Source organism: Salvelinus alpinus, chromosome 31 (assembly GCF_045679555.1).
Source record: "Salvelinus alpinus chromosome 31, SLU_Salpinus.1, whole genome shotgun sequence".
NCBI lineage: Eukaryota > Metazoa > Chordata > Actinopteri > Salmoniformes > Salmonidae > Salvelinus > Salvelinus alpinus.
This window is the reverse complement of record NC_092116.1, coordinates 39,012,957-39,030,035: the sequence shown is the minus strand read 5'-3', so window position 1 is coordinate 39,030,035 and position 17,079 is coordinate 39,012,957. Positions and strand designations below refer to the sequence as shown.

Below are 17,079 nucleotides of genomic sequence, written 5' to 3'. Positions count from 1 at the left end.
CCCCTCATCACTGTCAAACGCTCCCTAAAACACTTCTGCGAGCAGGCCTTTCTAATCGACCTGGCCCGGGTACCCTGGAAGGATATTGACCTCATCCCGTCAGTTGAGGATGCCTGGTCATTCTTTAAATGTTACTTCCTCACCATATTAGACAAGCATGCTCCGTTCAAAAAATGCAGAACCAAGAACAGATATAGCCCTTGGTTCACTCCAGACCTGACTGCCCTCGACCAGCACAAAAACATCCTGTGGCGAACTGCAATAGCATCGAAGAGCCCCCGCGATATGCAACTGTTCAGGGAAGTCAGGAACCAATACACGCAGTCAGTCAGGAAAGCAAAGGCCAGCTTTTTCAAGCAGAAATTCGCATCCAGTAGCTCTAACTCCAAAAAGTTCTGGGATACTGTAAAGTCCATGGAGAACAAGAGCACCTCCTCCCAGCTGCCCACTGCACTGAGGCTAGGTAACACGGTCACCACCGATAAATCCGTGATAATCGAAGACTTCAACAAGCATTTCTCAATGGCTGGCCATGCCTTCCTCCTGGCGACTCCAACCTTGGCCAACAGCCCCGCCCCCCCCGCTGCTACTCGCCCAAGCCTCCCCAGCATCTCCTTTACCCAAATCCAGATAGCAGATGTTCTGAAAGAGCTGGAAAACCTGGACCCATACAAATCAGCTGGGCTTGACAATCTGGACCCCCTATTTCTGAAACTGTCCGCCGCCATTGTCGCACCCCCTATTACCAGCCTGTTCAACCTCTCCTTCGTATCATCTGAGATCCCCAAGGATTGGAAAGCTGCCGCGGTCATCCCCCTCTTCAAAGGGGGAGACACCCTGGACCCAAACTGTTACAGACCTATATCCATCCTGCCCTGCCTATCTAAGGTCTTCGAAAGCCAAGTCAACAAACAGATCACTGACCATCTCGAATCCCACCGTACCTTCTCCGCTGTGCAATCCGGTTTCCGAGCCGGTCACGGGTGCACCTCAGCCACGCTCAAGGTACTAAACGACATCATAACCGCCATCGATAAAAGACATTACTGTGCAGCCGTCTTCATCGACCTGGCCAAGGCTTTCGACTCTGTCAATCACCATATTCTTATCGGCAGACTCAGTAGCCTCGGTTTTTCTAATGACTGCCTTGCCTGGTTCACCAACTACTTTGCAGACAGAGTTCAGTGTGTCAAATCGGAGGGCATGTTGTCCGGTCCTCTGGCAGTCTCTATGGGGGTACCACAGGGTTCAATTCTCGGGCCGACTCTTTTCTCTGTATACATCAATGATGTTGCTCTTGCTGCGGGCGATTCCCTGATCCACCTCTACGCAGACGACACCATTCTATATACTTCCGGCCCTTCCTTGGACACTGTGCTATCTAACCTCCAAATGAGCTTCAATGCCATACAACACTCCTTCCGTGGCCTCCAACTGCTCTTAAACGCTAGTAAAACCAAATGCATGCTTTTCAACCGTTCGCTGCCTGCACCCGCACGCCCGACTAGCATCACCACCCTGGACGGTTCCGACCTAGAATATGTGGACATCTATAAGTACCTAGGTGTCTGGCTAGACTGCAAACTCTCCTTCCAGACTCATATCAAACATCTCCAATCCAAAATCAAATCAAGAATCGGCTTTCTATTCCGCAACAAAGCCTCCTTCACTCACGCCGCCAAACTTACCCTAGTAAAACTGACTATCCTACCGATCCTCGACTTCGGCGATGTCATCTACAAAATAGCTTCCAACACTCTACTCGGCAAACTGGATGCAGTTTATCACAGTGCCATTCGTTTTGTTACTAAAGCACCTTATACAACCCACCACTGCGACCTGTATGCCCTAGTCGGCTGGCCCTCGCTACATGTTCGTCGTCAGACCCACTGGCTCCAGGTCATCTACAAGGCTATGCTAGGTAAAGTGCCGCCTTATCTCAGTTCACTGGTCACGATGGCTACACCCACCCGCAGCACGCGCTCCAGCAGGTGTATCTCACTGATCATCCCTAAAGCTAAAACCTCATTTGGACGCCTTTCCTTCCAGTTCTCTGCTGCCTGCGACTGGAACGAATTGCAAAAATCTCTGAAGTTGGAGACTTTTATCTCCCTCAACAACTTTAAAAATCTGCTATCCGAGCAGCTAACCGATCGCTGCAGCTGTACATAGTCCATCTGTAAAACTACCCACCCAATTTACCTACCTCACCCCCCATACTGCTTTTATTTATTTACTTTTCTGCTCTTTTGCACACCAGTATCTCTTCTTGCACATGATCATCTGATGATTTATCACTCCAGTGTTAATCTGCTAAATTGTAATTATTCGATTTATTGCCTACCTCATGCCTTTTGCACACATTGTATATAGATTCTCTTTTTTTCTACCATGTTATTGACTTGTTTATTGTTTACTCCATGTGTAACTCTGTGTTGTCTGTTCACACTGCTATGCTTTATCTTGGCCAGGTCGCAGTTGCAAATGAGAACTTGTTCTCAACTAGCCTACCTGGTTAAATAAAGGTGAAATAAAATAAAAAAAATAAAATAACTACAGTAGTAAAGGAGGCATTCAATGTATTAACTACAGTAGTAAAGGAGACATTCAATGTATTGATATGAGTTATAGTAGTTAAGGAGACATTCAATGTATTAATATGAGTTATAGTAGTAAAGGAGATATTCAGTCTATTAACATGATTTATAGTAGTAAAGGAGGCATTCAATGTATTAATATGAGTTATAGTAGTAAAGGAGACATTCAGTGTATTAATATGAGTTATAGTAGTTAAGGAGACATTCAATGTATTAACTATAGTAGTTAAGGAGACATTCAATGTATTAATATGAGTTATAGTAGTAAAGGAGACATTCAATGTATTAACTACAGTAGTAAAGGAGACATTCAATGTATTGATATGAGTTATAGTAGTTAAGGAGACATTCAATGTATTAATATGAGTTATAGTAGTAAAGGAGATATTCAGTGTATTAACATGATTTATAGTAGTAAAGGAGGCATTCAATGTATTAATATGAGTTATAGTAGTAAAGGAGACATTCAGTGTATTAATATGAGTTATAGTAGTTAAGGAGACATTCAATGTATTAACTATAGTAGTTAAGGAGACATTCAATGTATTAATATGAGTTATAGTAGTAAAGGAGACATTCAATGTATTAACTATAGTAGTAAAGGAGGCATTCAATGTATTAACATGAGTTATAGTAGTTAAGGAGACATTCAATGTACTAATATGAGTTATAGTAGTAAAGGAGACATTCAGTGTATTAATATGAGTTATAGTAGTTAAGGAGACATTCAATGTACTAATATGAGTTATAGTAGTTAAGGAGACATTCAGTGTATTAATATGAGTTATAGTAGTAAAGGAGACATTCATTGTATTAATATGAGTTATAGTAGTAAAGGAGACATTCAGTGTATTAACTACAGTAGTAAAGGAGACATTCAATGTATTAATATGAGTTATAGTAGTTAAGGAGACATTCAATGTACTAATATGAGTTATAGTAGTAAAGGAAACATTCAGTGTATTAAAATGAGTTATAGTAGTAAAGGAGTCATTCAGTGTATTAAAATGAGTTATAGTAGTAAAGGAGTCATTCAATGTATTAACTACAGTAGTGAAGGAGACATTCAATGTATTAATATGGGTTATAGACTATAGTAGTAAAGGAGCCATTAAATGTATTAACTATAGTATTAAAGGAGACATTCATTGTATTAACTACAGTAGTAAAGGAGACATTCAATGTATTAATATGGGTTATAGTAGTAAAGGAGCCATTAAATGTATTAACTATAGTATTAAAGGAGACATTCAGTGTATTAACTACAGTAGTAAAGGAGACATTCTGTGTATTAATATGGGTTATAGTAGTTAAGGAGACATTCAGTGTATTAATATGAGTTATAGTAGTTAAGGAGACATTCAGTGTATTAATATGAGTTATAGTAGTTAAGGAGACATTCAATGTATTAACTACAGTAGCAAAGGAGTCATTCAGTGTATTAATATGAGTTATAGTAGTTAAGGAGACATTTAATTTATTAACTATAGTAGTAAAGGAGACATTCAGTGTATTAACTATAGTAGTAAAGGAGATATTCAATGTATTAATATGGGTTATAGTAGTTAAGGAGACATTCAATGTATTAATATGAGTTATAGTAGTTAAGGAGACATTCAGTGTATTAATATGAGTTATAGTAGTAAAGGAGACATTTAATTTATTAACTATAGTAGTAAAGGAGACATTCAATGTATTAACTATAGTAGTAAAGGAGTCATTCAGTGTATTAATATGAGTTATAGTAGTTAAGGAGACATTCAATGTATTAACTACAGTAGTAAAGGAGATATTCAATGTATTAATATGAGTTATAGTAGTTAAGGAGACATTCAGTGTATTAATATGACATATAGACTATAGTAGTTAAGGAGACATTCAGTGTATTAAAATGAGTTATAGTAGAAAATGAGTTTTCCAATGTATTAATATGATCTATAGTAGTAAAGGAGGCGTTAAATGTATTAAAATTAGTTATAGACTATAGTAGTAAAGGAGACATTCAGTGTATTCTTATGAATTATAGTAGTAAAGGAGAGCCTCCAGTGATGATCCACGGCCCGGAGCCTCCAGTGATGGTCCATGGCCCGAAGCCTCCAGTGATGATTCATGGCCCGAAGTCTCCAGTGATGATCCATGGCCCGGAGCCTCCAGTGATGATCCATGGCCCGGAGCCTCCAGTGACGATCCATGGCCCGGAGCCTCCAGTGCGATCCATGGCACGAAGCCTCCAGTGATGATCCATGGCCCGGATCCTCCAGTGATGATCATTGGCCCTGAGCCTCCAGTGATGGTCCACGGCCCGGAGCCTCCAGTGATGATCCATGGCCCGGAGCCTCCGGTGACGATCCATGGCCCGGATCCTCCAGTGATGATCCATGGCCCGGAGCCTCCGGTGATGATCCATGGCCCGGAGCCTCCGGTGACGATCCATGGCCTGGATCCTCCAGTGATGATCCATGGCCCGGAGCCTCCGGTGACGGTCGGCAGTCCATCGCCCCCAGCGACGGTTTCCGGTCCGGAGCCTCCAGCGACGGTTTCCGGTCCGGAGTCCCCGGCGACGATCTACGGTCCAGAGTTCCATGCAATGTTCCACGGTTCGATTCCTCCGGTGATAATTCACGGTCAGGAGCTTCCGGCGACGATCCCCGCACCAGAGGCGCCACCGAAGTTGGCGGAGCCACGAGCGGAGCGGGGTCTGCGTCCCGCACCGGAGCCGCCACCGAGGGTAGATGCCACGCGGACTCTCCCCTATAGGTTCAGGTTTGCGACCAGAGTCCGCACCTTTGGGGGGGGTACTGTCACGCCTTGACCTTAGAGATCCTTTTAATTCTCTATTTGTTTAGGTTAGGGTGTGACTAGGGTGGGCAATCTATGTTTTCTATTTCTTTGTTGGCCGGGTTCTTTGTATGGTTCCCAATCAGAGGCAGCTGTCTATCGTTGTCTCTGATTGGGATCATACTTAGGCAGCCTTTTTCCATCTGTAGTTTGTGGGATCTTGTTTTTGGTACTGTGCTGTTTAGCCCTACTAGACGTTACGTTTCGTTTTGTATTTGTTGTTTTTTCGGTGTTCATTTAATGAATTAAAATGTACGCCTACCACGCTGCACCTTGGTCCGATCCTTCCATCGACAAACGTAACATATAGTTATATAATATATATAACATATAATATATATATATGATTTAATATCTATATAGTTTAATATCTATATGGTTTAATATCTATATGGTTTCATATTTATCTGGTTTAATATCTATATAGTTTAATATGTATTTGTTTTTTTTATCTGTATGCTTTAGGGTGAGTTACTTGATGTGGAATAGAGTTCCATGTAGTTATGGCTCAACAGCGCATTCAAAAAGTATTCAGACCCCAGACCACTTTTTCCACAAAAACTGAGTTTAACCTGTCTAGGACTGGGGAACCCCGTTTTGCTAGCGGAACCCCTAGCAAAGAGAGGAGTCACATAAAGCAGAAATATTGATTCAATTAATCACTAACCTTTGATATTCTTCATCAGATGACACTCCCGGGGCAACATGTTACACAATACATGTATGTTTTGTTCGATCAAATTCATATTTATTTTCAAAAACCTCTGTTTACATTTGGCCTTGCCTTCAAACATCCCGTGAATTTGCACAGTGTAACGTTCGTCGTCTGTTGAATTAGGTGTGGACCAAAGCGCAGCGTTGTAAGTGTTCATGTTATTTTATTTAAACAGAACACTAAACAAAATAACAAAGAGAATGAACGAAAACGAAACAGTCCTGTCAGGTGCAGCAACACAAAACAAAAAACAACTACCCACAAAACACAGGTGGGAAAAGGCTACCTAAGTATGGTTCTCAAACAGAGACAACGATAGACAGCTGCCCCTGATTGAGAACCATACCCGGCCAAACACACAGAAATAGAAAACATAGAAGACAAAACATAGAATGCCCACCCCAACTCACGCCCTGACCAAACCAAAATAGAGACATAAAAAGGATCTCTAAGGTCAGGGCGTGACACAGAGCCACATCAAATCACAGAAACACTCATAATAAACATAAATAAAAGATACAAGTGTTATTCAAAGATTTAAAGATATAATTCTCCTTAATGCAACCGCTGTGTCAGATTTCAAAAAAACTTTACGGAAAAAGCAAACCATGCAATAATCTGAGTACGGCTGGAGCTGTGATCCTGGAGAGACCTGTTTATATATGATGTTTATATATTATATACAGCTGGAGCTGTGATCCTGGAGAGACCTGTTTATATATGATGTTTATATATTATATACAGATGGAGCTGTGATCCTGGAGAGACCTGTTTATATATGATGTTTATATATTATATACAGCTGGAGCTGTGATCCTGGAGAGACCTGTTTATATATGATGTTTATATATTATATACAGATGGAGCTGTGATCCTGGAGAGACCTGTTTATATATGATGTTTATATATTATATACAGATGGAGCTGTGATCCTGGAGAGCCTTGCCCTTCCTGTGACTGGGGGAGATTCTGTGACTCTGCGCTGCAGATATCAGGGAACTCCCTCTAACCTCACAGCTGATTTCTACAAAGATGGATCCCTCATCATGACTGAGACTACAGGAGAGATGACCATCCCTGCAGTATCCAAGTCAGATGAAGGACTCTACAAGTGTAACAACTCTGAAGGAGAATCACCAGAGAGCTGGATGACTGTGACAGGTGAGAATATGAGAAACCTTGACATTCAGATTATTTGGTCTTTCTTTACAGTGTTAAGAGGTGATGAAACCTGCATTATAAAGTGGGTGGTTCCAGCCCTGAATGCTGATTGGACCGTATACCAAGGGTGTGACAAAACATTAATTTTTATGCCGAAAGAGTCAGAATCTCATCTTCTCATGACCTTATCTCTCTCTCTCTCCCTCCTCTCGATCTCCCCCCTCGCTCTCTATCCCTCTCTCTCACTCTCTTTCTCAGATATCTCTCTTCCTGACTCTCTGAGTGTCAGTCCTGACAGATCTCAGTTCTTTAAATATGAGTCTGTTTTTCTGAGCTGTGAGGTTCAGGGGAACTCTGCTGGATGGAGAGTGGTGAGGAACGCAGAGAGAGGAATCCTTTCAGAGTGTCATACTGACTGGGGAAAACAACAAGGGTCTTCATGCATCGTGTTACTAATACCATCAGACAGTGGAGTGTACTGGTGTGAGTCTGGGTCTGGAGAACACAGCAATGCTGTCAACATCACTGTACATGGTATGTCCACAAACACCATCTACTAACATTATAGTGTTTAGTGGTTCATCTGGTTTCAGATAGCTGATGTTATGTTTATATATGATGTGTATATATTATATACTGTGGCAAAGAAGGGGGTCGAGTGATAAATGGCAGATATGTGAGAGCAGAACTAATAAACGGGCTCTGCCCGATCACTAAAACGGCCACCCCGATCAGAACTAATGATCACAAAATGGCCGACTGCCAAAACTACAAGTCCCAGAAGCAAGGGGAACCCTCAGAAGGTGGAGCCAACACACAGATAAAGGGTCAAGAAAAACCAGGAAGAGGAAGAGAGGGCTGGAAGGATCTATGAACCGTAGCGAGAGAGACAATAGATATTGGCTGGATTTACCGTGTATGAGCTGGACTGTTTTGGACTTACCTGTTGGCGTTTGGACCTGGACCTACCGAGAACCCGATTTGTGTACCGAACCCTGCTATCCTTGACCTTGCCTACGACCTGGGTGGACCAGGACGGAGAGACAAACACACAGGTACTGTCCTGTTCGAAAGAACTCTCATTCTGGGGTAATTTGGTGACAGTTTCCCACTTAATTTGTGACAAACGCTCATAACCTTGAAGAGGTTTGCCACAATACATTCAACTGAAGTCAGGTGCAGGAGAGCAGAGATAAGTGAACAGGCACACTTTATTTGGCAGAAGGAAAACAGTCGGACGCAACTGCGTAACGACACTCCCGCCAAATGCAAAAGCGAATAGCGCACTCGTCACACAAATAATGTACAGCATACAATACCACGGGTTCCAAACAAGACCCGGCGAAAAACCAGCATGAAGCGTCACACATGACATGTAACGAACAATTACACACACAGACATGCGGGGGAACAGAGGATAATATACACGTAGAGTGATGAGGGGATGTAAAACAGGTGTGCGGAAAAACAAGACAAAACAAATGGAAAATGAAAGGTGGAGCGGCGATGGCTAGAAGACCGGTGACGTCGACCGCCGAGCACCGCCCGAACAAGGAGAGGAGCCGATTTCGGCGGGAGTCGTGACAATACAGCTGGAGCTGTGATCCTGGAGAGCCCTGTTTATATATTATATACTGCTGGAGCTGTGATCCTGGAGAGACCTGTTTATATATTATATACAGCCGGAGCTGTGATCCTGGAGAGACCTGTTTATATTTGATGTTTATATATTATATACAGCTGGAGCTGTGATCCTGGAGAGACCTGTTAATATATGATGTTTATATATTATATACAGATCGAGCCTTGATCCTGGAGAGACCTGTTTATATATGATGTTTATATATTATATACAGATGGAGCTGTGATCCTGGAGTGCCCTGCCCTTCCTGTGACTGAGGGAGATTCTGTTACTCTGCGCTGCAGATATCAGGTAACTCCCTCTAACCTCACAGCTGATTTCTACAAAGATGGATCCCTCATCAGGACTGAGACTACAGGAGAGATGTCCATCCCTGCAGTATCCAAGTCAGATGAAGGACTCTACAAGTGTAACAACTCTGAAGGAGAATCACCAGAGAGCTGGATGACTGTGACAGGTGAGAATATGAGAAACCTTGACATTCAGATTATTTGGTCCTTAGTTACACTGTTAAGTGGTGCTAAAACCTATAAACTGGGTGGTTCCAGCCCTCAATGCTGATTGGCTTGGAAGCCTTTGTATCCCACGGTATAGCAAAACATGTATTTTTACTGCTCTCATTACCGGTTGATAACCAGTTTATAATAAAGCACCTCAGTGGTTTGTGGTAAATGGCGATGCATATGATCAGTATATTGGCCATATACTGTAAAACACCTGTAAAACACCTGTTGCTTAAATATGTACTGATGGTAGTCACATGTCTAACACTGTATTTGCTGTAACTAACCATGGAAATATACTGAAAATTGTACATTCATAAACAGAATACTAAATCTGTGTTCATGTACGGTACAGTATATATACAGTTGAAGTCGGAAGTTTACATACACTTAGGTTGGAGTCATTGAAACTCGATTTTCAACCACTCCACAAATGTCTTTTTAACAAACTATAGTTTTGGCAAGTCGGTAAGGATATCTACTTTGTGCATGACACAAGTAATTTTTCCAACAATTGTTTTCAGATAGATTATTTTACTTATAATTCACTGTATCACAATTCCAGTGGGTCAAACGTTTACATACACTAAGTTGACTGTGCCTTTAAAAGCTTCTAATAGGCTAACTGCCATCATTTGAGTCAATTGGAAGTGTACCTGTGGATGTATTTCAAGCCCTACCTTCAAACTCAGTGCCTCTTTGCTTGACATCATGGGAAAATCTAAATAAATTATTTAAGACCTCAGGAAATAAATTGTAGACCTCCAGAAGTCTGGTTCATCCTTGGGAGCAATTTCCAAACGCCTGAAGGTACCATGTTCATCTGTACAAACAATAGTACGCAAGTTTAAACACCATGGGACCACGCAGCCGTCATACCGCTCAGGAAGGAGACGCGTTCTGTCTCCTAGAGATGAACGTACTTTGGTGCGAAAAATTAAGAAAAAAAAAACAGAACAGCAAAGGACCTTGTGAAGATGCTGGAGGAAACAGGTACAAAAGTATCTATGTCCACAGTAAAACGTGTCCTATATCAACATAACCTGAAAGGCCGCTCAGCAGAGAAGAAGCCACTGCTCAAAAACCGCCATTAAAAAGCCAGACTACGGTTTGCAACTGCACATGGGGACAAAGGTCATACTTTTTGGAGAAATGTCCTATGGTCTGATGAAACAGAAAAAATGACCATCGTTATACTTGGAGGAAAAAGGGGGAAGCTTGCAAGCCGAAGAACACTATCCCAACCATGAAGCACGGGGGTGGCAGCATCATGTTGTGGGGGTGCTTTGCTGCAGGAGGGCCTGGTGCACTTCACAAAATAGATGTAATCATGAGGAAGGAAAATTTTGGATATATTGAAGCACCATCTAAAGACGTCAGTCAAGAAGTTAACTTCTTATGGCTGAAGGAGCAGTATTGAGCAGTATTGAGTAGCTTGGATGAAAGGTGCACAGAGGTGCCCATATTAAACGGCCTGCTCCCCATTCCCAGTTGCTAATATATGCATATTATTATTCATATTGGATAGAAAACACTCTGAAGTTTCTAAAACTGTTTAATCATGTCTGTGAGTATAACAGAACTCACATGGCAGGCAAAAACCTGAGAAGTTCCACTTCCTGTTTGTATTTTTTCTGGGGTTGCCAATTTTCAACCAAGCTTGAAATCACAGAGAGATATTGATGAGTTTTCACTTCCTACGGCTTCCACTAGATGTCAACAGTCAATAGAACTTTGTCTGATGAATCTAATGTGAAGGGGGGCCGAAGGAGACAGGAATGAGTAATCACTTCCACGGGCTGATCACGCATTCACCATGCTCCTTCACATGAGTAGGACGTCCGTTCCATCGCTCTTCTGAAGTCAATATAATTCTCCGGTTGGAACGTTATTCAAGATGTATGTTAACAACATTCTAAAGATTGATTCAGTACATCGTTTGACATGTTTCTACTGACTGTTACGGAACTTTTGGACATTTCATCACGTTATAGTGGAGGCACTTTCTGACTTTGGAATTGTTTACCGAAGGCGCGAACCAAAGTAGCTAATTTGACATAAATAACGGACATTAACGAACAAGTCAAGCGTTTAATGTGGACCTGGGATTCCTAGGACTGCAGTCTGATGAATTCATCAAAGGTAAGGGAACATTTATCATGTATTTTCTGGTTTCTGTTGAGTCCAACATGGCGGGTAATTTGGCTATTGTTCTGAGCTCCGTCTCAGATTATTTATTTTTCCATAAAGTTTTTTTTTTCCCGTGAAAGAGGTATTGTAGTTGTAGTAATTTAGTTTGCTAGCCGGGAGATGCGCCTGACTCAGGGCTAGCTTCAGGGCTGGGTCACTTGGTGGCAGATAGCTAGCTGTGATGATCACATGCCATTACACCTGCATTTTTTTGCTGTTTGGGGTTTTAGGCTGGGTTTCTGTACAGCACTTTGAGACATCAGCTGATGTACAAGGGGCTTTATAAAATACATTTGAATTGAGTAATGGTCCAGGGTTTACGGCAGGAATCCGGCATGGTATTGGAGAAAAACAGTCCAGGCTATTATCCAGGCTAAAAAAAAACTTCTGGTGCCTGTGCAAAGGGTAAAGGCCGCTAGCAGTGGATAACAATGACTAGATAGCTAGATAGCTAGTAGCTAATTAGCTGGTTAGCTTCTGATGGCTGTCTTCTGATGAAAGTTTTGGAAAGTTTTGGCTATAAGGTCAAAAAAAATAAAATTGAGGATCTGTGTCACATTGAATGACCAGAAGATATTTTTAATAAAAAAATGGAAAAGAGGTTGAAAAATAAATTGAAATGTATACAAAAAATATAAAAAGTAAATGAGAGGACGACAAACCACGTCTGCAATGCTACGGAAAAAAAGATACTCCGAATGATCGGCTATGAACCCCCAACTGACATTACCTCCTGAGATGCTGACCTGTTGCACCCTCGACAACTACTGTGATTATTATTATTTGACCCTGCTGGTCATCTATGAACATTTGAGCATCTTGGCCATGTTCTGTTATAATCTCCACCCGGCACAGCAAGAAGAGGACTGGCCACCCCTCAGAACCTGGTTCCTCTCTAGGTTTCTTCCTAGGTTCTGGCCTTTCTAGGGAGTTTTTCCTAGCCACCGTGCTTCTACACCTGCATTGCTTGCTGTTTGGGGTTTTAGGCTGAGTTTCTGTACAGCACTTTGTGACATCAGCTGATGTAAGAAGGGCTTCATAAATACATTTGATTGATTGATTATTGTGGCTTTTGGAAGGCAAAACGTTTGACCCAAGTTAAACAATTTAAAGGCAATGCTATCAAATACTAATTGAGTGTATGTAAACTTCTGACCCACTGGGAATGTGATGAAAGAAATAAAAGCTGAAATAAATCATTCTCTCTACTGTTATTCTGACATTTCACATTCTTAAAATAAAGTGGTTACCCTAACTGACCTAAAACAGGGAATTTTTACTAGGATTAAATGTCAGGAATTGTGAAAAACTGAGTTTAAATGTATTTGGCTATGGTGTACTGTATGTAAACTTCCGACTTCAACTGTATATGTGTGAGTGTGTGTGTGTGTGTGTGTGTTTGTGTGTACATTTTAATTTTGTTATTTTATTTCCATGCCCAACATGATTCCAGCTCTCATTCCATCTCCAGCAGTCCCAGTGTTGTCCATGTCTCTAACCAGGCTGCTGTGTAGTCTACTGGTGGGGTCTCCCTACCTGCTGGTGACCATCATACTGCTGGTGAAAGGCTGCAGGAGCAGGACTCAAGGTAAGAACCTGAGTTTATACAGGATCACCTCATTTCCAACAGAATACCTGCTGTAAATCAGAATAGTATCACAGTGACTCAAAATACTGAACCATGTTGTAAAGTGTTGATAACTAGCTCTGATTGAACCATGTTGTAAAGTGTTGATAACTAGCTCTGATTGAACCATGTTGTAAAGTGTTGATAACTAGCTCTGATTGAACCATGTTGTAAAGTGTTGATAACTGTAGCTCTGATTGAACCGTGTTGTAAAGTGTTGATAACTGTAGCTCTGATTGAACCATGTTGTAAAGTGTTGATAACTGTAGCTATGATTGAACCATGTTGTAAAGTGTTGATAACTGTATCTCTGATTGAACCATGTTGTAAAGTGTTGATAACTGTAGCCCTGATTGAACCATGTTGTAAAGTGTTGATACCTGTAGCTCTGATTGAACCATGTTGTAAAGTGTTAATAACTGTAGCTCTGATTGAACCAGGTTGTAAAGTGTTGATAACTGTAGCTCTGATTGAACCATGTTGTAAAGTGTTGATAACTGTAGCTCTGATTGAACCATGTTGTAAAGTGTTGATAACTGTAGCTCTGATTGAACCATGTTGTAAAGTGTTGATAACTGTAGCTCTGATTGAACCATGTTGTAAAGTGTTGATAACTGTAGCTCTGATTGAACCATGTTTAATATAATTGTCTGTTTAGGAGAAACCACGGTTCCCAGGAAGACCCACCAAGACCAATTAGTTGAGTTTCTACCTTACAACACAACATCTGCAGGGTCACAATATGTTATTCTTAACACAGTGTGTACTATATTATATTACCTCTTAGTAGAGGTAGAAAGTAGGAGGGACTAACTACCATAATATGTAATGGAACTGATATGAATTCATGCATTTAGGAGTAAATAGCCTGGGTATTGAAAATAAGTAAATAGCCCTGGTATTGATAAGGAGCATATAGCCCTGATATTTATATGGAGTAAATAGCCCTGGTATTGATATGGGATAGCTGGACATAAGGAGTAAATATCCCTGGTTTTGTTAAATAGTAAATAGCCCTGGTTTTGATAAGGAGTAAATAGCCCTGGTATTGATAATTAGTACATTTCCCTGGTTTTGATAAATGGTAAATAGCCCTGGTATTGATAAGGGAGAACTGGACATAAGCAGGAACCTCATTGGTAGTAATTTGATAGGATTCTAAGTAGCACCATATTGACTAGTAAATCATCTGATATGATTTCCATTTCTAAGTGGTTCTGTATTGGATAAGTAAATACATGGCCACACTGATGAACTACTTCTGTGTTGAACAGGTGATCATGTTGAAGAAGAGTGAGGCTGAGATCACCTGATCACCATAACAACCATCAGAATGGAACTCATGGAATTCTAATATAGAACTGTGAGTCACAATGCTGTATGTTGTTACATTGTAGCTCCACCTGCTGGAACAATAGTGGCATTTGATCAAATGTGATCTATTAACTGATACATGTATTATTCTGATTGGAATGTGTTTTAATATAATGTGTGTTGTATTATTCATTCAGCAGCTTTAACATCAGTCATATACTGGTCATATACTGTATAGCATTATGGTTGATACATTGTAAATGCCTTAACTTGTCATGTCTATACAGATCAACTGATAGATGTTGAGGTTCAGGCATTATTGTTACAGGTTCAGTATAATGTTATACCGTTACATGTTACAGAGATAGAAAACATACAGGAGAGGAGAATTATATTATAATTATTATCTTTATTTTCCCATTTTGGTCTCTAGAATAGTGCAGCAAAATTTATTTGATTTAAACATTAAACTAATGTAGTCCTATTTTTTTATTGTGGTTGTTTTGTGCAAAAAAAACATAATTTTTCAATTAATCATCACGGTAAGATATTGCTTTTGTCTTTGTAACATATAGAATGAAATAAATTATTTTCCTCAATCATGTAGCCTGTTTTTAATCTGTTCTGAATGACATCACAACCACTCTGTTTTTAATCTGTTCTGAATGACATCACAACCACTCTGTTTTTAATCTGTTCTGAATGACATCACAACCACTCTGTTTTTAATTTCACCCACTTCCCTTTAAGTATCTTCTAAATACTCCATTCCAGGTTTCCCCTACAGCCCCCAGGGCCTTGAGTATCTTCTAAATACTCCATTCCAGGTTTCCCCTAGAGCCCCCAGGGCCTTGAGTATCTTCTAAATACTCCATTCCAGGTTCCCCCTACAGCCCCCAGGGCCTTGAGTATCTTCTAAATACTCAATTCCAGGTTCCCCCTACAGCCCCCAGGGCCTTGAGTATCTTCTAAATACTCAATTCCAGGTTCCCCCTACAGCCCCCAGGGCCTTGAGTATCTTCTAAATACTCCATTCCAGGTTTCCCCTACAGCCCCCAGGGCCTTGAGTATCTTCTAAATACTCCATTCCAGGTTCCCCCTACAGCCCCCAGGGCCTTGAGTATCTTCTAAATACTCAATTCCAGGTTCCCCCTACAGCCCCCAGGGCCTTGAGTATCTTCTAAATACTCCATTCCAGGTTTCCCCTACAGCCCCCAGGGCCTTGAGTATCTTCTAAATACTCCATTCCAGGTTTCCCCTACAGCCCCCAGGGCCTTGAGTATCTTCTAAATACTCCATTCCAGGTTTCCCCTACAGCCCCCAGGGCCTTGAGTATCTTCTAAATACTCCATTCCAGGTTTCCCCTACAGCCCCCAGGGCCTTGAGTATCTTCTAAATACTCCATTCCAGGTTCCCCCTACAGCCCCCATGGCCTTGAGTATCTTCTAAATACTCCATTCCAGGTTTCCCCTACAGCCCCCAGGGCCTTGAGTATCTTCTAAATACTCCATTCCAGGTTTGAAAGGCTGGTCATGGCTCACATCAACAGCATCCTCCCGGACACCCTAGACCCACTCCAATTCACATACCGCCCCGAAAGATCCACATATGACGTAATCACTCTCCACACTGCCTTTTCTCACCTGGACAAAAGGAACACCTATGTGAGAATGCTGTTCACTGACTACAGCTCAGCATTCACTACCATGGTGCACACGAAGCTCATCACTAAGCTAACGTCTCTGGGACTAAACACCTCCCTCTGCAACTGGATCCTGGACTTCCTGACGGGCCGCCCCCAGGTGGTAAAAGTAGGCAACAACACAGAGGGTAGTACATCACTGGGGCCAAGCTTCCTGCCATCCATGACCTATATAATAGGCGATGTCAGAGGAAATCCCATAAAATTGTCAGAGATCCCAGTCACCCAAATTATTGACTGTTGTCTCTGCCACCGCACGGCTAGCGGTACCGGAGTGCCAGGTCTAGGACCAAAAGGCTCCTCAACAGCTTCTACGCCCAAGTCTTAAGACTGCTGAACAATTAATAAAACTGCCACTGGACATTTACACTGAATACCCCCTCCCCCGTTTTGTACACTGCTGCTACTCGCTGTTTATTATCTATACATAGTCACTTTACCCCTACCTACATGTACAAATTACTTCCACTAACTTGTACCCTAACTCGTTTGCCGCTTTGTTGTTTTTGTTCAAGTGTTCGTATTTATTAAAAGTATTATGAATACTTACCATGCTGCACATTAACTTTGTCAAATGTCCTAAAAACAGATATGTGCACAAATAGGAATCGTGAAATAAACGTGACAACAAGTAGACTGTAGTAAATATTTCAACTAGTAACAACTTACGATGTGAAATTTTCTATTGTTCCAATATGATATTCCAATATGTCCATATCAGAACACTAGAGGGATCTAGATATCGCGAGATGACATGAAGTTAATGTCCATATCAGAACACTAGATGGAG

The 17,079-nt window shown here is 41.3% G+C and overlaps 2 protein-coding genes across 7 annotated transcripts in view; both read left to right on the top strand.

The window, feature by feature from the left end:
* The window catches only part of LOC139561636 (low affinity immunoglobulin gamma Fc region receptor III-A-like), a 44,213-nt gene extending 29,027 nt beyond the window's left edge, over nucleotides 1-15,186 (top strand). For 2 of the 5 annotated variants that reach the window (XM_071378865.1, XM_071378868.1), the window contains 6 exons: nucleotides 7,069-7,311; nucleotides 7,570-7,845; nucleotides 9,168-9,410; nucleotides 13,100-13,234; nucleotides 13,932-13,972; nucleotides 14,548-15,186. In XM_071378865.1, coding sequence (XP_071234966.1) covers nucleotides 7,069-7,311; nucleotides 7,570-7,845; nucleotides 9,168-9,410; nucleotides 13,100-13,234; nucleotides 13,932-13,972; nucleotides 14,548-14,586 — 977 coding nt within the window. In that variant the 3' untranslated portion in view covers nucleotides 14,587-15,186. The remainder of the gene's footprint in view (nucleotides 1-7,068; nucleotides 7,312-7,569; nucleotides 7,846-9,167; nucleotides 9,411-13,099; nucleotides 13,235-13,931; nucleotides 13,973-14,547) is intronic. The other 3 variants (XM_071378866.1, XM_071378867.1, XM_071378869.1) reach the window with 3 other exon arrangements.
* The window catches only part of LOC139561635 (butyrophilin subfamily 3 member A2-like), a 1,433,431-nt gene that overhangs the window by 280,162 nt on the left and 1,136,190 nt on the right, over nucleotides 1-17,079 (top strand). The gene's annotated exons all lie outside the window — the stretch shown is intronic.